This window comes from Otolemur garnettii, unplaced genomic scaffold (assembly GCF_000181295.1).
Source record: "Otolemur garnettii isolate 467f Iridium unplaced genomic scaffold, OtoGar3 scaffold00098, whole genome shotgun sequence".
Classification (NCBI taxonomy): domain Eukaryota; kingdom Metazoa; phylum Chordata; class Mammalia; order Primates; family Galagidae; genus Otolemur; species Otolemur garnettii.
The window spans coordinates 3,921,818-3,938,536 of NW_003852493.1; the positions used below are offsets into that span (position 1 = coordinate 3,921,818).

General features: G+C 37.5%; 1 protein-coding gene across 2 annotated transcripts in view; it reads left to right on the forward strand.

Annotated features, from left to right (window-relative positions):
* GPD2 (glycerol-3-phosphate dehydrogenase 2) overlaps nucleotides 1-16,719 on the forward strand; it is a 134,643-nt gene that overhangs the window by 106,494 nt on the left and 11,430 nt on the right. For both annotated transcript variants that reach the window (XM_003795957.2, XM_023516820.1), the window contains 5 exons: nucleotides 3,631-3,824; nucleotides 14,311-14,445; nucleotides 14,698-14,873; nucleotides 15,419-15,550; nucleotides 16,441-16,599. In XM_003795957.2, the coding sequence (XP_003796005.1) occupies nucleotides 3,631-3,824; nucleotides 14,311-14,445; nucleotides 14,698-14,873; nucleotides 15,419-15,550; nucleotides 16,441-16,599 (796 nt within the window). The remainder of the gene's footprint in view (nucleotides 1-3,630; nucleotides 3,825-14,310; nucleotides 14,446-14,697; nucleotides 14,874-15,418; nucleotides 15,551-16,440; nucleotides 16,600-16,719) is intronic.

The following is a 16,719-nucleotide window of genomic DNA, read 5'->3' on the forward strand; positions in this document are numbered from 1 at the left end:
CTCTTATTACAATGTCTGGCACATAATAATGCCTAGTAAATATTTTTTTAATGAATCCTACCAATATTTTTGTGAACTTGCCCAGATTGAGATTGGGCTCTGAGCCCCTTCTCTTTGAATTATAGTCTGGATTAAGGGTTTGTCTCCTTTTTCAGCCCCGACCTTAAAGCAACTATATTTCTGGCATCCCATAGGGATGGTTTTCCCCTCTATATCAAGTCATTCTCGCCAGTAGTGTCAGGAGATCTCAGACTGAGGTGACTGTCTAGTATCATCAGCCAGTCACACTTAGCAGTTATAATTCAAGGGCTTTGACTGGGTCTTCAGAGATGAACCAGAACTGGTCTGGACTTTCGGGAGCTGCCCTACAATGGTTGATGATAACTCAAGACCAAGCATTTCAGTTAGAAACTTGTCCGTTTTAGCAAATCAGTTGACTTCAATCATCATTGGTATTGAGAGTGTAGGGAGTAAATGAAGAGTAAAGAGCCGTGTGCACACTCATCTTGCTGGGCCGTTTTGGAAGTGCCTTTATAGAGTCTGTTAATATATTATGACCCTAACTAACATTCCATGTGTGGAGTTATCTTACACCATGATAGCAGCTTTGGGGGCAGAGGAGAGAAGGGGGAATTGTTTTAATTTCAGAAAACCCTGCACACCGATATTATTTTTTAAAGTCACTCTTTAGTTAACATTAAGAATAAATCTGCATTTCCATCAACACTGTGGTTAAATGCTCTTTCAGGAAGCAGGAGTAATGCAACAAATGACTAAAATATGTGAAAATAATCTTTCTTTAGCCTATTGGTGCTTTTTACTAATGACAAGAGGTCAATTTTTCCCCTTATAATGTGTGTACATACTGTTAGCTCTAACACTGATTGCTAAGTAGTTAACAATAAATTGATTTCAGTTTAACTAAGGGCACTTCAGGAAAGCAATGGTCTGCATGAGAAAAATGTTCATTACATTTAATCCTAGACACACACATAAATTAGCAGCAAGCTTCTCCTCCTGATGTCAAATGAATCATACATATTGGAAAAAGACCTATTGCTTGCTGTATTGCACATACTAAAAGCGTAGTTGGTCTCCATTCTCAAACTTCAGTGTGACCTTGCAGAATTAAGCCTTCATAAGAAAACAAACCTTACCCTAAGGAAGAGTGAGAGTTAGGTAATTTAGAACTGATGAAAGATATTTCCAAGTGGATTCTTAAAATTTTATACCATTCATTAATAGCTTTGTCTTCCCTCTGTGCTTGTTAATTTTATGTTTGAGACATATGTCTTCACTTAACAGTGGAATCTCTACAGGATCCAGTCATGTGTGTGTTGGTAACCATCACCTTCACCTTTTAAACTGCTTTATGGCATGGAAAACTTTTTAAAGGATTCAGTAGTTGTGCTTTTTTAATGGTATTTCCTATCTAGGTTGCTGACTACTATAACCTGATGCTTACATTTATCAGTTTTATTATTTTAGAAACATTATATGATCTCTGGTTGATCATATAATGATCGAACGAGATGGTCATATATAAAATATATCAGCATATAACTTTTCCCACAAGTGTTAGAATATAGGTTATCTTTCTGTTTCGGGATAGTACTGTTTATCAAACTAAATGTTTAAACTCTGAGTTAATTTCTAATCCCCCAAAGACTGATTTACTCTAAAGGCATATCACCCAGGATGAAAAAATGGTGCTTACAAAACGTGTGATTAGGTAGTTCTTTTAAGATTTTTAGAGGGTTTTATGACAAATACAAAGGAAAAAAAATCATATCTAGAGTCCAAAAGCACTTGATCCTTGTATAATAGTTTTCAACATATTAGAGTGAAAGTAAAATTATTTCCTTTAAGTAACACTGAGTGAAGGTGAGACTCATAGCTGAAGGTCTAAAATGGTGCTTTTTTGGATTTGTTAAGTAGAAGAACTGTGGATCACTTTGTCCTGTGTCTTTCAGGCAGGCTGTGAATAGCAATTTCTTTCTGCAAAGGCTGAGTGGATGTAACAGGCATTTTATAGAGCCAAGGACTCCTTGCAGAGAAAGACTAGTATACCTTGGGTTTTAAATGAAGGAGATCATTAGACAGGCTGACAGTAGATTTGTTTTTTATGATAAATTATTATGATTTAAAAAAATTTTTATAGAGATGGGGTCTTTTTATGTTGCTTAAGCTGGTCTTGAACTCCTGGCATCCTGGCTTGGGCTCCCTACGTGCTGGGATTACAGGTATGAGCCACCACGTCCAGGCTAAAAAAATTACTCTTGATTTGCTTTTAAATAGTTGTAAGCCTTTCATCCGTATACATTTGAATGAATCTTTTTTAAAAAATTAAGACAATGATGATAAACGTAAGAAGTTGACTTACATACTCTTAAATTTGTGTGTAAGAGGTATTTCTTGAAATTTGTTGAAACCAAATAGAATTATTTCCTATTTAAGAAATTGCATTAATAGAACTAAACATATTTTAGAAAATACCTTAACACAGGCATGATGAGAATTCAGCTATCTGAAAATTTGTAGTGTTCTATTTAAATATAACACTTTCAAATTTATCCACTTAACAAAAAAACACTTGAATCCTGAATTTTTTGAAATTAAAAACAAAAAGAAAACCATTTTCAGATTTTCTTCCTCTCTTTAATAATTTCTCCAAATGAATGGATTAAAACAAGTTTCCAGTGATTTAAAAACAAATTCTGATGGGTTTTGTTAATGTTCTTTTTACAGTTTGCCTGTTCTTTCAAATGTGTTTCATAATTTGGTTTTAGAATATTCAATATGTTCAGTGAAAATTCTCAACTAGTATTTTAGAAGATTTCATGTGATCTGTTGAAAGAGGTCGCCTGGAACCTTGATTTAATAGCATATGCCCACTAGTATCTTCTATTAAAAAGATTTTCATTGTTTAGGTGTTCTGTCCCTTTTGACCTTTCACAAGGACCTTGTTATTTAAGTAATAGTAGAAAACTGAGCCCTCTTCTTCTGGATGCACTTCTTGAGATCTCTGTAACCTTGAAATAAAGTAAGGGATCTCATATTTGGTGAAGTGGCACAACTTCATCTAGGCACAAAGGAGTAAAGAACTTTTTGATGACATTTTAGTTTCTAGAAAGTTAGGCCCTTCACTTTCTCATGGACTTCTGAGAACTTCTCGTGAAGGATGTGCCAAATGTCAGATGTCTCAGGAAAATACGTTTCACAGACTGGAAAAAAATGTTGAAGAGCTGTCCTTAATGGACCCTGATGAAAGAAGTTATAGACATTGATCTCCCTGCTATCATCTGTCGTGAATCATGTAAGGAGCATAAAGGCCAAAACAATAAGGAGTTGCAGTCTACTTTTTAAAGTAACCTTTCATTGTTGAGATGTGGAGAGGTAGGTAGTTCTACTGGGGAAGATTATTATGATCATATTTGCTTCATTCCTTTTTGTTAGCCCAGGTTTTTTTTCCTTTAGGAATTTCTAGATTAGGGTAGGGAAGGTAAAAGTATTAGTTGACGTTTATTGTTTCCTCATTTGAGAGTTAGGGCATAAAATAGTTCATAGGATGCAGATTCATATTAAACTTCTGTAACTTTCAGACAGGAGTAACCTTTCTTTTTCCCTCAGCCCAGAGAGCATGGGACTTCTTGACCCAGCAACCAGTGATGGGCGAGTTATTTTCTTCTTACCTTGGCAAAAGATGACTATCGCTGGTACTACTGATACTCCAACGGATATTACAAACCATCCCATTCCTTCGGAGGAAGATATCAACTTCATTTTGAATGAAGTGCGTAATTACCTGAGTTGCGATGTTGAAGGTAAGTGAAGCATTCCTTTAAGTTTGTCCGTTCGCTTTCCTGTCTCAGACCCTTCCGGCACTCACTGGGTAACTGCCCCGTCTCCAGTCTGACTCATTTTCACACATGGTGTACTGGAGCTATTCCTTGCTGCCCACTGCTTCTTGAAGTTTTATGAGGCCCAAATTCTAACACAACAGAAAGAAATTGCCTTTTTTCTTTTGCTTTCCGCATCCACATGAAACTCGTGCAGTCCTTTCTGATCCTTTCTAATGGCAAGGTCAGAGTACCACACTTGAGCTCTGAGCACTCCTGCTCTTCCAGAAGAGGTTGGAATATTTACATCACAGTTAAATTTCTACACCTTGGGAGAGTCTGATTTATAGATAGAGGATTTCCACAGGAAATAATTAAACAAAGAAATGAGATGCTAGAGTTGTATGTTCTAAGATGCTTAATGGTCTGTTATTACATGGATGGTATGGTGTTGACTTGTAGATTTAGCAAAGAGGGACAAGTATGCTTGTTTTAATGGAAAAAACAAACAAATTTTATTTTGTTATTCTTATAGAGACTTGTTAACTTGGATGCCATGGCATTTTCTCCAAGGAACTTACCCAGTGATTGTGATATTTTTTTTCTATCTAGGCTAGCCCTAGAAGTTCCCCAACATCCTTTTGGGTTTCCTATCTTGATTAATAGTGTACTATCCATCTAGTCACTCACACTAGAAACGGCATAATCATCTTTGGTGGTTCTCTCTTTTTCCGTATGCAGCGTAATTCCTACCTATGAGTACTCTGAACACTGTGCAGATCCCTGACCGTGTAGATTGCCCTGGTTCACACCTGTGTCGTTTCTCACTTGAGCAGTTGCATCAGCCCCCCAGCGGGCCTCCCAGCTCTGGTCTCTATTCCCATCCAGTCTAAACCTTCCATCAGAACTTGCTTCCTAAATTACAGCTTGGACCATCATTTCCCTGAACAAAAATGCCCCCCCCCCAATGTCTCCTCATTGACTTTAGGAAAAATTCTAAACTCTCTTACACATAGAACATAAGGCTTTTCACAACTGGTCTTTGCACATTTATATTCCACTACCTCCCCTTCCCGCATTCCGTGGTCTAATTATCTTGTATTACTTATCATTTCCCAATCAGATCATGCAATTTTAAACCTCCATGCCTTGTTTAGGTTGAAGCCTTGCTCTGGGATGCCTTTTCTTTCCAGCATCATATCTTGGCAAAATATTTGTACTTCAGAAACTACCTGTCCACAGGATGTTGGTGATACTGCCTGTATATGTCAACATTGTATGATAGGTAATAGTCTAAGGTGTTAGGTCAACTCACATACCCACTAGAGTTTCTAGAGGGTATGAAGTCTTCATATAGTATTTAGCAACACGTTTATTAAATGTGGGCTTCTATCTGGACCTTAAGATCAGAAAATTTAGATTTTTGGTGCATGATACCAAATTAATTTAAGAGCTGAGGGCTCTAGGTTGCTAGTTTCCAAAATCTTAAAAATCCTTGGCAGGAAAGATGAGAAATCTAACTGCTTATGCTGCGGAGAAGCTGGATGTGCTGGTGTGGGTTCTGGAAGGCTGCTGTGCCCATGTTGTAGGTGGGAGTCCCCACCAGTGAAATCAGCCCTGGGCTATCACAGAGACTGGGTCATTTTCATTCTGCCTATAAATAAATAAATGGAAGATTTGGCAATACCTGGTTGGTCCAAAAAGGTCTTTTCAATTAACGCACATTTGCACAGTCAGGATATTTGTGAAACTAACAGAGTTATTATTAATTCTGATGTTTGCTAAAGTGGTGAAAATTCACATCTAAACCTTGCAAATTGGCCCTTCTCCTGGTGGTCTGGGAATATTTTGAGATTAAGGGTTTTCCAGGTAGCAAATATCCGGGGTAAAAGCAGAAGTGACAACTCTTTCTTAGGCTTTATTTATTTCCCTGTATGTGCCATCATTCACACCTTTCCCATTTATAAACTTGTCCTTTTAAGAATGATTAAGAATGAATCTTTATAGTTTCTTTTCATTCAGATTTCTCATTGACTAAAGGCCTTCCTATTAAGGAATTGATTTGATAAATGAATATCACTTAGCTAAAGTAGGTCTGTATCTTTAAGTGAGGACATTTAAATTTGTTTTTTTCCCCAAGAAATATTGGTGAATCTCAATTTTCTCTTCTATACTGGTGAAATGTGAGAGAATTTCCATTTCAGGCACTATGCCATCATTTGATTACGTGTTGTTGATAAATGTGTTTTTAATATTTATATTTGTATGCTTAATTTTTAAATACTCTATCATTACTGAATATTTAATGCTAAACATATTGCCTATATTATCTTTTTGATTACTTTTGACAACTCTGCAGTGTTTATCTTATAAGTCCCACTTCATAGTTGAAGAAACTGAGGCCCAGCAACGTTAAGCTTTTTGCCTGTAACTAATTAGCTTTGGAGCCATAATGTGAGTATAAGTAATCTGGCTCTAATACTTGTGCTTTTAAATCCTATGCAGTACTCTCATTGGTAGTTCTGAGTTTCATGATGTGATGTTATATCCACCAGAGAATGGATTAAGTTTATCAATTCATTTCATGAAAACTGCTAGACACCTTTAGAATGACAATGACCTTTGCTCTCCACTAGCCTTATTTGGATTTGAATGTTAAACTAGAAGAGATTTCATATCTCGTAACTAATCCCTTGGGCCAACTAGTCTTCTTTACAGATTTAAAAATTAAAAAGTTTGATTTAGATCCTAAAGTAATAGTTTTATAATGTTTTACATTCACCAGCATTGAAATAATCATTCTAAAAGGATTTATTAAATGGATAAGTAAAATTCCAACAACAGTTTCTGAGCCTCCCCAAATGGCTATATCCTTAAGAAAAAAAAAAAAAGTGTCAAATCTTAACACTCCATGCTGTTCACAGCAGCTGCCACACTTCTGCAAAATGCGTCAGAACAATTCTGAAAAGCATTTTGCCTGTTGGGAATAAGACCATGTCTTCTTTTACAATTTAGAAAGCTTTCCATTCACAGGCTGAATTTTCTAGATTACTTGTTTGTTCTTTTCTGAAATGGGTAATTGATAGTTCTGCAGTTCGTATCGAGTTAGGAAGAAAAATGATCTTTTGAAAAATGTATCATTAAGTCTGCTGTGTAGAGGTTAATCAGAAGGATGCAGTGGCAAAACTAAGCCGTGACTTAACGGGATTGAGAGAGACAGAAGATTTGCTGAGTGCTTTATCCACGTAGTTTTTCTGGAGTGCTTCTCTAGGCAGTTTCTTCCCTTGTACACAGGTTTTCACATATGCAATTAGTAGTGTTTATAGATTGCCTCTTATTCAATTAACAACTGAGCTGGCCATATCAACTCACTGCAGACCTGCCTTTTCACTGCCAGAGATTGTACCAGGGTTATCAACTTACACAGGCTTGGATGTCTTCCAGCTGTTTAATTATGGTGTCACGCGCTTTGCTTTTTCTAGTTTCATTAGTTTATAAATGTAAAATGGTATCTTATTTCTGTGATTAACACTTCATTTCAGCAGGTTAAACATGCTGGTAGAGAAGTATTGATTTCTGACACTATTTCCCCTGTGTTCATTTAGATATTTTCACGTGCATTTTATTGATTTTTTTTGAAAGTGGCAAACATGAGAAAGAACACCCCAAAATGTATCCCTAAATAACTAATGTGAAGCAGACCACACGTTTAGCTCTTAATTGTCACTTCCTGTGGGTTTCATTTTCTATTAATTTTTAAAACAAACACTTGTCTTGCCAAGTATGTAAGAGTAAAAATGTTACAGTTTGAAACAATCACATCATACTTAATTTTTTTCAATCAGCTGTGAAAATTGTCTATTCAACTTTACTGTTTATATTTTACCCTTAATATATTACATATACTGAAACATGAATGAGTTATTTATCAGGGATATAATAAAAATAATTTTTAAACATGACGGTAGAGGACTTTTTTACTTTCTCTCTACCTTTTGAAAATATTGCAAAGTGCTTTTAGACACACTGGAGGTAAACCGTGGTCCCCCTCTCAATCTGGAAATTGGCACCTAAAAAAATTAACTGGGTACTATCTGGGGGTGACACTCTAATACGTGGTCTTTAATAATGGATTTTTTGCAACTTTATTGAATAATAGTTTTGTTTCCTTTCATTCTGTGATATTTAAATCATTCACTTATTTTGGAAAGTAGTATCCAATTATTAAATACATAGTCATTAGAAACCTATATAAAGCCTAGCACAGGCGTTCTCAAACTATGGCCTGCCTAGGACATTTATCCGGTTCGCTGGGTGTTTTTGCCGCCGCTGCCTGTCCTGCTTAGCAGCCTACTTGTCCCACGGCCCACAGTTTAGCCCTCCAGCAGTCTGAGGGGCAGTGAACTGACCCCCTGTTTAAAAAGTTTGAGGACTCTTGGCCTAGCATATGCCTCAGAGGCCCAAGTATTCTTGCTTTTGATTTTGTAATATCAGCTTATAATTTGATATAAAAATTCAGAGACTGCTTAAATTTACTTAATATTTAGTAACAATATGTGACCCTTTACTCAATGTAATATTTAGGGTATTGAGAAATATTTGAATTGACATTGCTAGAGGCTTTCAACATGGTGAGGAAGAGATGAACAGTAATGAAATCTTGTTTAGCTCTTCTGGCAGTTTGAGAGCAGGTGAGCCTTTGAGCTCTAAAGCATAGAAACCCTGGGTTATGTTATTTTCTTCTCATGTTATACCACTGAGAATGAAAGTAGGTAAATCTTAACTGCTGCTCTTGGCCACAACCTGTGTGATAGACCAGTTTCAGGGTAAGAACTTGAGGCTAGAAGCACTTAAGTAAAAATATGCTTTGTTTCTGTGAACTCATGAGATTAGTAAGGGGTAGACCGGTGGAAATGATGCATTTGGAACATGGATGACAATAAAGTGTTTGGGGGCCATCCCAGGACATTCATTCTCATGAGCAAAGGAAGTGCAGACAAATTTCAATGAAAGGCTGCTCATTAAAGACGTGGGCAGAGGCTCGGCGCCTATAGCTCAACCGGCTAAGGCACCAGCCACGTACACCTAAGGTGGCGGGTTCGAATCCCCAGCCCGGACCCGCCAAACAACAATGACGGCTGCAACCAAAAAATAGCTGGGCGTTGTGGCGGGTGCCTGTGGTCCCAGCTACTTGGGAGGTGGAGGCAGGAGACTCGCTTGAGCCCAGGAGTTGGAGGTTGCTGTGAGCTGTAATGCCACGGCACTCTACCCAGGGGGACAGCTTGAGGCTCTGTCTCAAAAATAAAATAAAATAAAATAAAGACGTGGGTAGAGTGGCCCTGGCGAAAGTATCCTGCTTCCAACCAGGATGAGCCTACCAGGACAAATCTGAGATCTGATTGGAGGCTTTTTACTCTAGAGCTCCTCTCTGTTATATGATAACCATTAGCCACTTGTAGCTATTGAGACTTAAATTAGTTAAAATTAACTGAAATTTGAAATTTAGTTCTTCAGTCATGTGAACATTTCAAGTACTTTTTAAATTGCAAGCTGCTAATGGCCAGCAAATTGGACGGTGGAGTTACTTTTTTGCATCACTGCAGAAAAGTCTATGGGACAGTGCTGCTGTTCAGAATCTGGAGGTTTTTAAATAATTTAGAAAAGGAAATAATAGAGTCATTGAAATTGGGTTTTGTTGTTAAATGAAATAAAGAAATTCATTACCTTGTAAAACAAGAACGATATATACTATAAGAAGCGTCCAGAGGTGATTAACTTAGTGATTTAGCAATGTCTGAGCTACATGACCCTTATTTATCTTCACTCAACCACCCTCCAAGTTGGTTTCTTCCTAGGGCTTTTTCCCCTGTGATTATAACGTGGCTGCAGTAGCACAAAGCAGAATTAAAAAATATCTTAGTAATTCTTTATTCAGACTGCCCATATACTATTTCAAATTTCTGTCTCAAGAAAACTCTAATTAGAGTTTGTTTAACAGCTTTCCACTGTGGATAAATGGGTGATACAGAGAGAAACCTGTTGGCTTAGTTAGTTGTTTTCTTTTATTCAAGAGTTTAGAATTAAGTGTCTCACATGTTTAGCTCTGCTATGCCCCATCAATACAGACTTTACCTGAGGTCCTGAGCAGTCATTACTGAATTCAAGTGGTGAGGCAAATGACTTCCGCAGCAAATAGCATTTTGAATAATCCATAAGAATCATTAATTCTCAAGATTGGGAGAGCACTGATAGGTAGGTAACCTGATTCAACAACCTCCTGGTGTAATAACATAAAAATCCTCCCAGTCATCAAGATTAACTCAAATTTTAAATAAGAAAATATGATTATCTTTAAATGTATCCTTTCAAATAAGTTTAATCCCAGCATTCAACTGATATAATTCTTAGGCTAAAAAGATGAGCTCTAAGATGTCAAGCAAAATAAAACATATGATAAACTGTTCGTTAGTCAGAGTCTTTTCTTTCCTCCTTTTTATTATTTTATTTTTGAGTAACAGTTCCAGAAATAAGGATTAAAATGGTATCAATATACACAATGTTTTACTTAATGTTCCTCTATGCATGAAAAACCTGAATGGTCTTGAGTGGTCTTTTTGTTTCAGACAATTCAATTTCATAGATGTGTTTTTCTGCCTTTTAGAAAAGGTAAAGCATTTGCCACAGATTATTTGCAGATGCCTCAGATTTACTCTGGAACATCTAATTTTCCATCAAATAATTTTAAAATTAGTCAGAGAGCTTCAAGAGTTGAAGCCAAATTCCTGATCAGTGTGGCTACTTAAGGAATTTCACAGACACTTGAGGGGCCGTGCGGTGACCACAGTGACGTTGTGAGTGGGTTGGCGAAGTTTTATTTTTATCTCAGAGGGCGATGTGAACTCTAATGGAAAATAGTGGTAATTTCCTAATTAGGTTTTTGGTAAAGATTAAAACACTTTGCTCTGTTTGTGTTGAGGTTTTACAAGACATGTAGAATTGTGTAAAGCAGGAATTAACCTCCATTCCTTGGAAGCCATTGGGATTAAACCTATTTCAGACAATGCAGGCATCAGAGGGGCAGATCTAGGAATGGAATCTCAGTGTGGAGATCCCATATGGTCTCCAATTAACGAGAAGGCTTAGGCTTTCCTCATGAGTTAATTATGTTTTCTTCCTTTGTTTCCATTTGATTAAACACTCCCTAGAGTTGTATGGGTACCTACTCTTTCAGATTATGGTATTAATATTATAGTCATGTTGAGAGTCTAGCCCTTAAGGAGGTACATTAAAATATGCCAAACTTACTTTCGTTGGATTTATCTTTATCACTGATCTGTTATTCACTTCAGATCAAAACAGAGGGACTATCTGTGATACAATGTAACTTGTTATTAGGGCCTTTTTAGTGTACTTGGTAAGGCATGTGTATGTTGGGGTTTTTTTAAGGAGTCTTTCAAATATATCAAGGAGTCTTTGTGACATTTTACAAATGGAGTCTGCTATAATATATATATAATGCCTAAATACTTTTCAGGAGCTGCCATATGTAGCCATATAAGGTATTTAGTGTACAAGGACACATGACCAATGGGTGAGCGGGAGCTGAAATCCAGCCTGCTCTCTGCTCACAAAACTATGCTCCCGCATGGAATTTATTAATTGGAACTAAAGCATGCACACAATATGGGCTCATAGAAGTCTCAATACTTCTATATTATATGTAAAATACTATTGTCTCATAACTCGAGACATAAATTGTCTCAATTTATCCTTTTACCTTGATTTTTTAAAATTGTGGTTAAATATGCATAACATAAAATTTACCATCTTTACGTGTACAGTTCTGTGGCATTAAGTGCTTTCACATTGTGCAACCACCGCACCTTGCATCTCCAAAACTTACTTTTTTTGACTGAAATTCTGTACCCATTCACACTAACTCTCCACCCCTCCTCCACCCCTGGAAACCACCATTCTACCTTCTTCCTCCATGAGTGTGGGCACTCAGAGTACCTGGTAGAAGTGGAATTATGCTGTACTTATCTTTTTGTGACTAGCTTATTCACTTGGCATGATGTCTTCAAGGCCCATCCGTATTGTTGTGTGTGTCAGAATTTCCTTCCTTTTTAAGTATGAGTAATATTTCATTGTGTGTATCATACTGTATTTGTTTATTTAACTGCCGAGGGAGACACTTGGCTTGCTTCCATTTTTTGGCTATTGTGCATATTGCTATGACTAAGAGTGTACACATTTTCTTTGCTTTCAGTTCTTTTGGGTATAGACCCAGAAGGGTAATTGCCAGATCATAGGCTAATTCTAAATGTTTAATTTTTTTTGAAGAACCATCATACATTTTTCATAGTAATGGCATCATTTTACCATCTCACCAGCAATGCACAAGGGTTTTAATTTCTCCCCATCCTCCCCAATACTTAAATTCAGATGTGCTTTGTTTGTGTTTGACAGTGGCAATTCTAATGGATAGGAGGTGGTATCTGATTGTGGTTTTCATATGTATTTCCATTAATAATTAGTGTCATCTAATGTCTTTATGTGCTTGTTGGATGTTTGTATATCTTCTTTGGAGAAATGCATATTCAAGTCCTTTGTCCATTTGTTAATTTGGGTTGTTTATTTTCTTGTTGAGTTTTGTGAGTTCTATACGCTGGATATATGATGTAGTCTTATCAAATATATGACTGGAACTATTTCCTCCATTCCATGGGATGCCTTTTCATTCTGTTAATAGTGTCTTCTGATGCACGAAAGTTTTTAATACTGATGAAGTCCATTTTATCTATTTTTTCTTTTGATTTCTCTGTATTTGATGTCATATCTAAGAAATTAATGAAAGCCAATATCACTAGGCTTTTCTCATGTATGAGTTTTATAGTTTTAACTCTTATGTTTAGGTCTTTGATCTATCTTGAATTAATTTTTGTATGTACTATAAGGTAAAAATCCACTTTCATCCTTTTGTGTGTAGAGATCTAGTTTTCCCATTTTCTCTAAGCTTTCAGGATTATATATAAAGTCAATATTTTATCACTATGCGAAATAACTGGGAGATTAGGAAGGGGGTCACATATGACCTCAAGGCATACTTGAAGCAAAAGTGTACTTATACCTTTATTATCCAGGGATGGATTGACTGATTCACCATGGTAAGTGCAGCAGGATCAGGTAGGCATCCGCTGCCCTGGAGTCTGTATCGTTAGGCAGCTATTGGATGACTGCACATAGTCAGCTTCCTGATGGAGAGAGGAAAAGAAAAGCCATCCCTGAGGCTGATCTAGATGAAGGATAAGTTCTGAAAACTCTGCCTTTGGGTTTTGCCCTTCCCCCTGGTGGCAGATCAGGAGCACAGCTGGTCTTTTCTTCTCAGTCATTTCAAGATCAGTAATGAATGCTGTTCGGTAACTGTTCTAATTTAAATTTCATTGATTCTGGATATAGATGGAAAATTGTGTTTTGACAGAGAGTAAAGACAGTTTCATGGCATCTAAAGTACTGGAAGAACTTGCACACAAGTGTTGTTTGTGTGCCTAATAGAAGGAATTAATATGCCTGTTTCTATGTCAGTTATACAGATAGTGGGATAAGACAAAAAAAGTAAGAGTCTAGAAATTATCAACAGTTGACAGTACAATTTGGTGGGTGAGAATGAGGACTTCAAAATCATAAAGAACTAGATTCTGATGTATTCTGATGTTGATCTACCAATGTAGGATCTTGTGAACCTTTATCTTCTCAAAGGTGGAGAAAAAGAAAAACTTTGCTTTGGCCAATAACTTGGTTGCTTAGACTTTTTCGATCTGTTTTCTCACCTGTTGGGTGAGAACAATAAGCAATGCTGTGGGCCTTGTGAGACTGAGTCGCATGGCACGGTGGCAGGCCTGCTGTAAGTGCTCAAAAAGAGGGTGGTGTAGATGAGGGGGGAAAATACCTGTCATAGATTTGTTTGTTTAATTAATAAGGATCTTTGTTGTCTCTGAGAAGAGATAGCAAGACATACTCTTGAAAGACATTTAACAAATCCTGAGCCTCTTAGTTTGTATTTATTTCTGTTTTTTCCCTTTTTCTGTTATTTTAGCTGCTGTAGATTGCCTTAGCTGGGAAGTTGCTGGTATTTGCTTCATCGCCTCCTCTTTGGTGTCAGTGTCGGTGATTTCCAAGCTCTTTACTTTCTTCGTGGAGATGATCTTTGTAACAAAATAATTCTTTGAGAGTTTTTCTTGCACCTATCCATTCACTTGGTTCTTATAGTTAAGGGTCTTCTCTGCTTTTTAAAGTGCAGACATGTGTGTTCCTGTCACTGAATTCCTTATTATTATTCCTTATTAATTTCCTGTCACTGAACTCCTTATTAATTATTATTCTTTATTAATAACTTCCTTATTAATTATTAATATTTTTCTTGAAATATGTTTGAGTAATACTTATAACTCCGGGTGCTGACCCTCACTAGTGAGAAGAGGGGACGTCCTGGCAGCATGGAGTGGTATCCGGCCCCTTGTGACAGATCCCAAGTCTGCAGATACTCAGTCCATCTCCCGAAATCACGTTGTCGATGTCAGCGAGAGCGGCCTTATCACTATAGCAGGTATGAGATCCTACTTTGTCATTTGGATGTGCTTTACATATGAGCTGGACTTAAATTGTCCCACCAAAGTCTCTGTCAACTCTCATGAAGAAGGATTTTCTGTTTATGATTCTGAGTGAAGCCTTGCACATTACTTTGCCACACTTGCTATAAACAATAGGTGAATTCTTTTATTACCAAGTTGATAAATGGTTAATTGTAGGAAGAGTAAGGCACGTCGACCTAATCAATTATCTGTCAACTTCTCTGTAGGTGGGAAGTGGACGACCTATCGATCTATGGCAGAAGATACCATAAATGCTGCTATCAAGACTCACAATTTGAAAGCAGGACCAAGCAGAACGGTTGGGCTTTTCCTTCAAGGAGGGAAAGATTGGAGCCCCACACTCTATATTAGGCTTGTCCAGGATTACGGCCTTGAAAGTGAGGTGGGTTTGCATTGCCATGTCATCCTACTCTGTAGGTAATCTCTCCCTGTTGCCGGGAACAGAATTGGCAACTATGATGTGACTTTCTTAATTTAGACTTTTCTTTTGCTGGATATGTTTCTGTATGGGTACTGTGGAAATAAATTAGGAAAAAACTTTGCTTTAGTTGCCCCAGAAGCCATGTACATTTTAGTTAGGTTTCGTTAAAACCCAGCGTTTATTGGGTTTGTTCCTAGACATGACATCCCCAGTTCTTTCCATCTCAAGCATAAGAATGCTGTTCTTCAGAAGTGATGTCTGGAGCAAAGTGAAGCTGAAGCTTCATCAGTCACTGCTCCAGTGATGCATGTGTGGTAGGGTGAGTGCTTGCCTAAGCATTCGAAGCCCAAGTGGGTTCCTCCCACAGAATCACAATCGAACACTCTGCAGGAGCTATTAGTTAGAGGCTAACAGAAAACTGACAAGATAAGCATGTGCCTTTTGGGCTTTGTACCTGGGAGACATGATATTCAAAGTACCTGCCTAATGCAGCTTTGTTTCTCTAGGTGGCCCAACATCTTGCCACCACCTACGGTGATAAGGCTTTTGAGGTGGCCAAAATGGCAAGTGTGACTGGCAAGAGGTGGCCTGTTGTGGGAGTGCGACTTGTGTCCGAATTCCCATATATTGAGGCAGAGGTATGTGAACGGGCACGTGGGAACTTCTTATCTGCCATGAGACACCTTTCATCTGTTCAGTTTTTATCTTCTTTGAAAATTATATGTAGCTAAGTTTTACTGCACATGTGTCACTAAAGCCTGGAATAAAATGATTTTCCAGTGCAGATTATTTCCTTTACAAGGTTTTAATTTTATTTCCAAAGTGATGTTAATAGTGGTAATAATAACAATATGGATCTCCCCCCCCCCATAGAGCTATTTTAAATCATATTAATCCACAGTTGTCCCTTTAGTGATTTTGTAGCTCTTTATGTTTGTACCACCCATGTCCTGCCAGGTGACATACATTAATGTGACAGTATTTTAAAGACTTAAAACTTGTTTCTCATCAAGCTTTCAAGTCGTAGGAAACCAGAGACCATGCATGTATTTATTTGTAAATTCACAGTGCCTTGAAATGCTGATGTTTGTTAAGCATTTACCTTATTGATTGAATTCAGGGTTTCTGTCACCTGGTCACTCTAAGCCATGAGAGTATAACTTTCTACACTCGTCCTGTGCCTGTTCAGCTGTGTCGATTAACATCCACATTATGTATAAGCGGAGAGAGTTAAGTGATTATTGTGGATGGTTAATGAGAAGTGATGCCGTTTGCATGTTTATGTCGGGCTCTATTCAGGAAGAAGGCATTAACTCCTGTCCAATTTATCCTGTTTTCCGAACCTCCTTTGGCAGGCAGATGGAGGATCTGTGTGATGCCACTATTTGTCTCATGCTTGCTGGAGAACCAGAGAGGATAAAGAAAAATGCCACCTTTCTGAAGCGTGAATTTATTTTTTCAGTGAAACTTTATTTCATCTTTCTAGAGAAAGGTCTAAATTAATAATATTTCTTTAATTCAAACTCAGGTGAAATATGGGATTAAGGAGTATGCCTGCACCGCAGTGGATATGATTTCACGGCGCACTCGCCTGGCATTTCTGAACGTCCAGGCCGCCGAGGAAGCCCTACCCAGGATTGTTGAACTGATGGGCAGAGAACTGAACTGGGATGATTATAAGAAAGAGGTATTATTGAGAAGTCTTTAAAACTGTGGTTCTCACTCTATACATGAAATGGTTTGATCTGTTTGAGGAGAGGCTAGCATAATTTTTAATGATGACCCAGATTTCTTGCAGCGTCTGCAT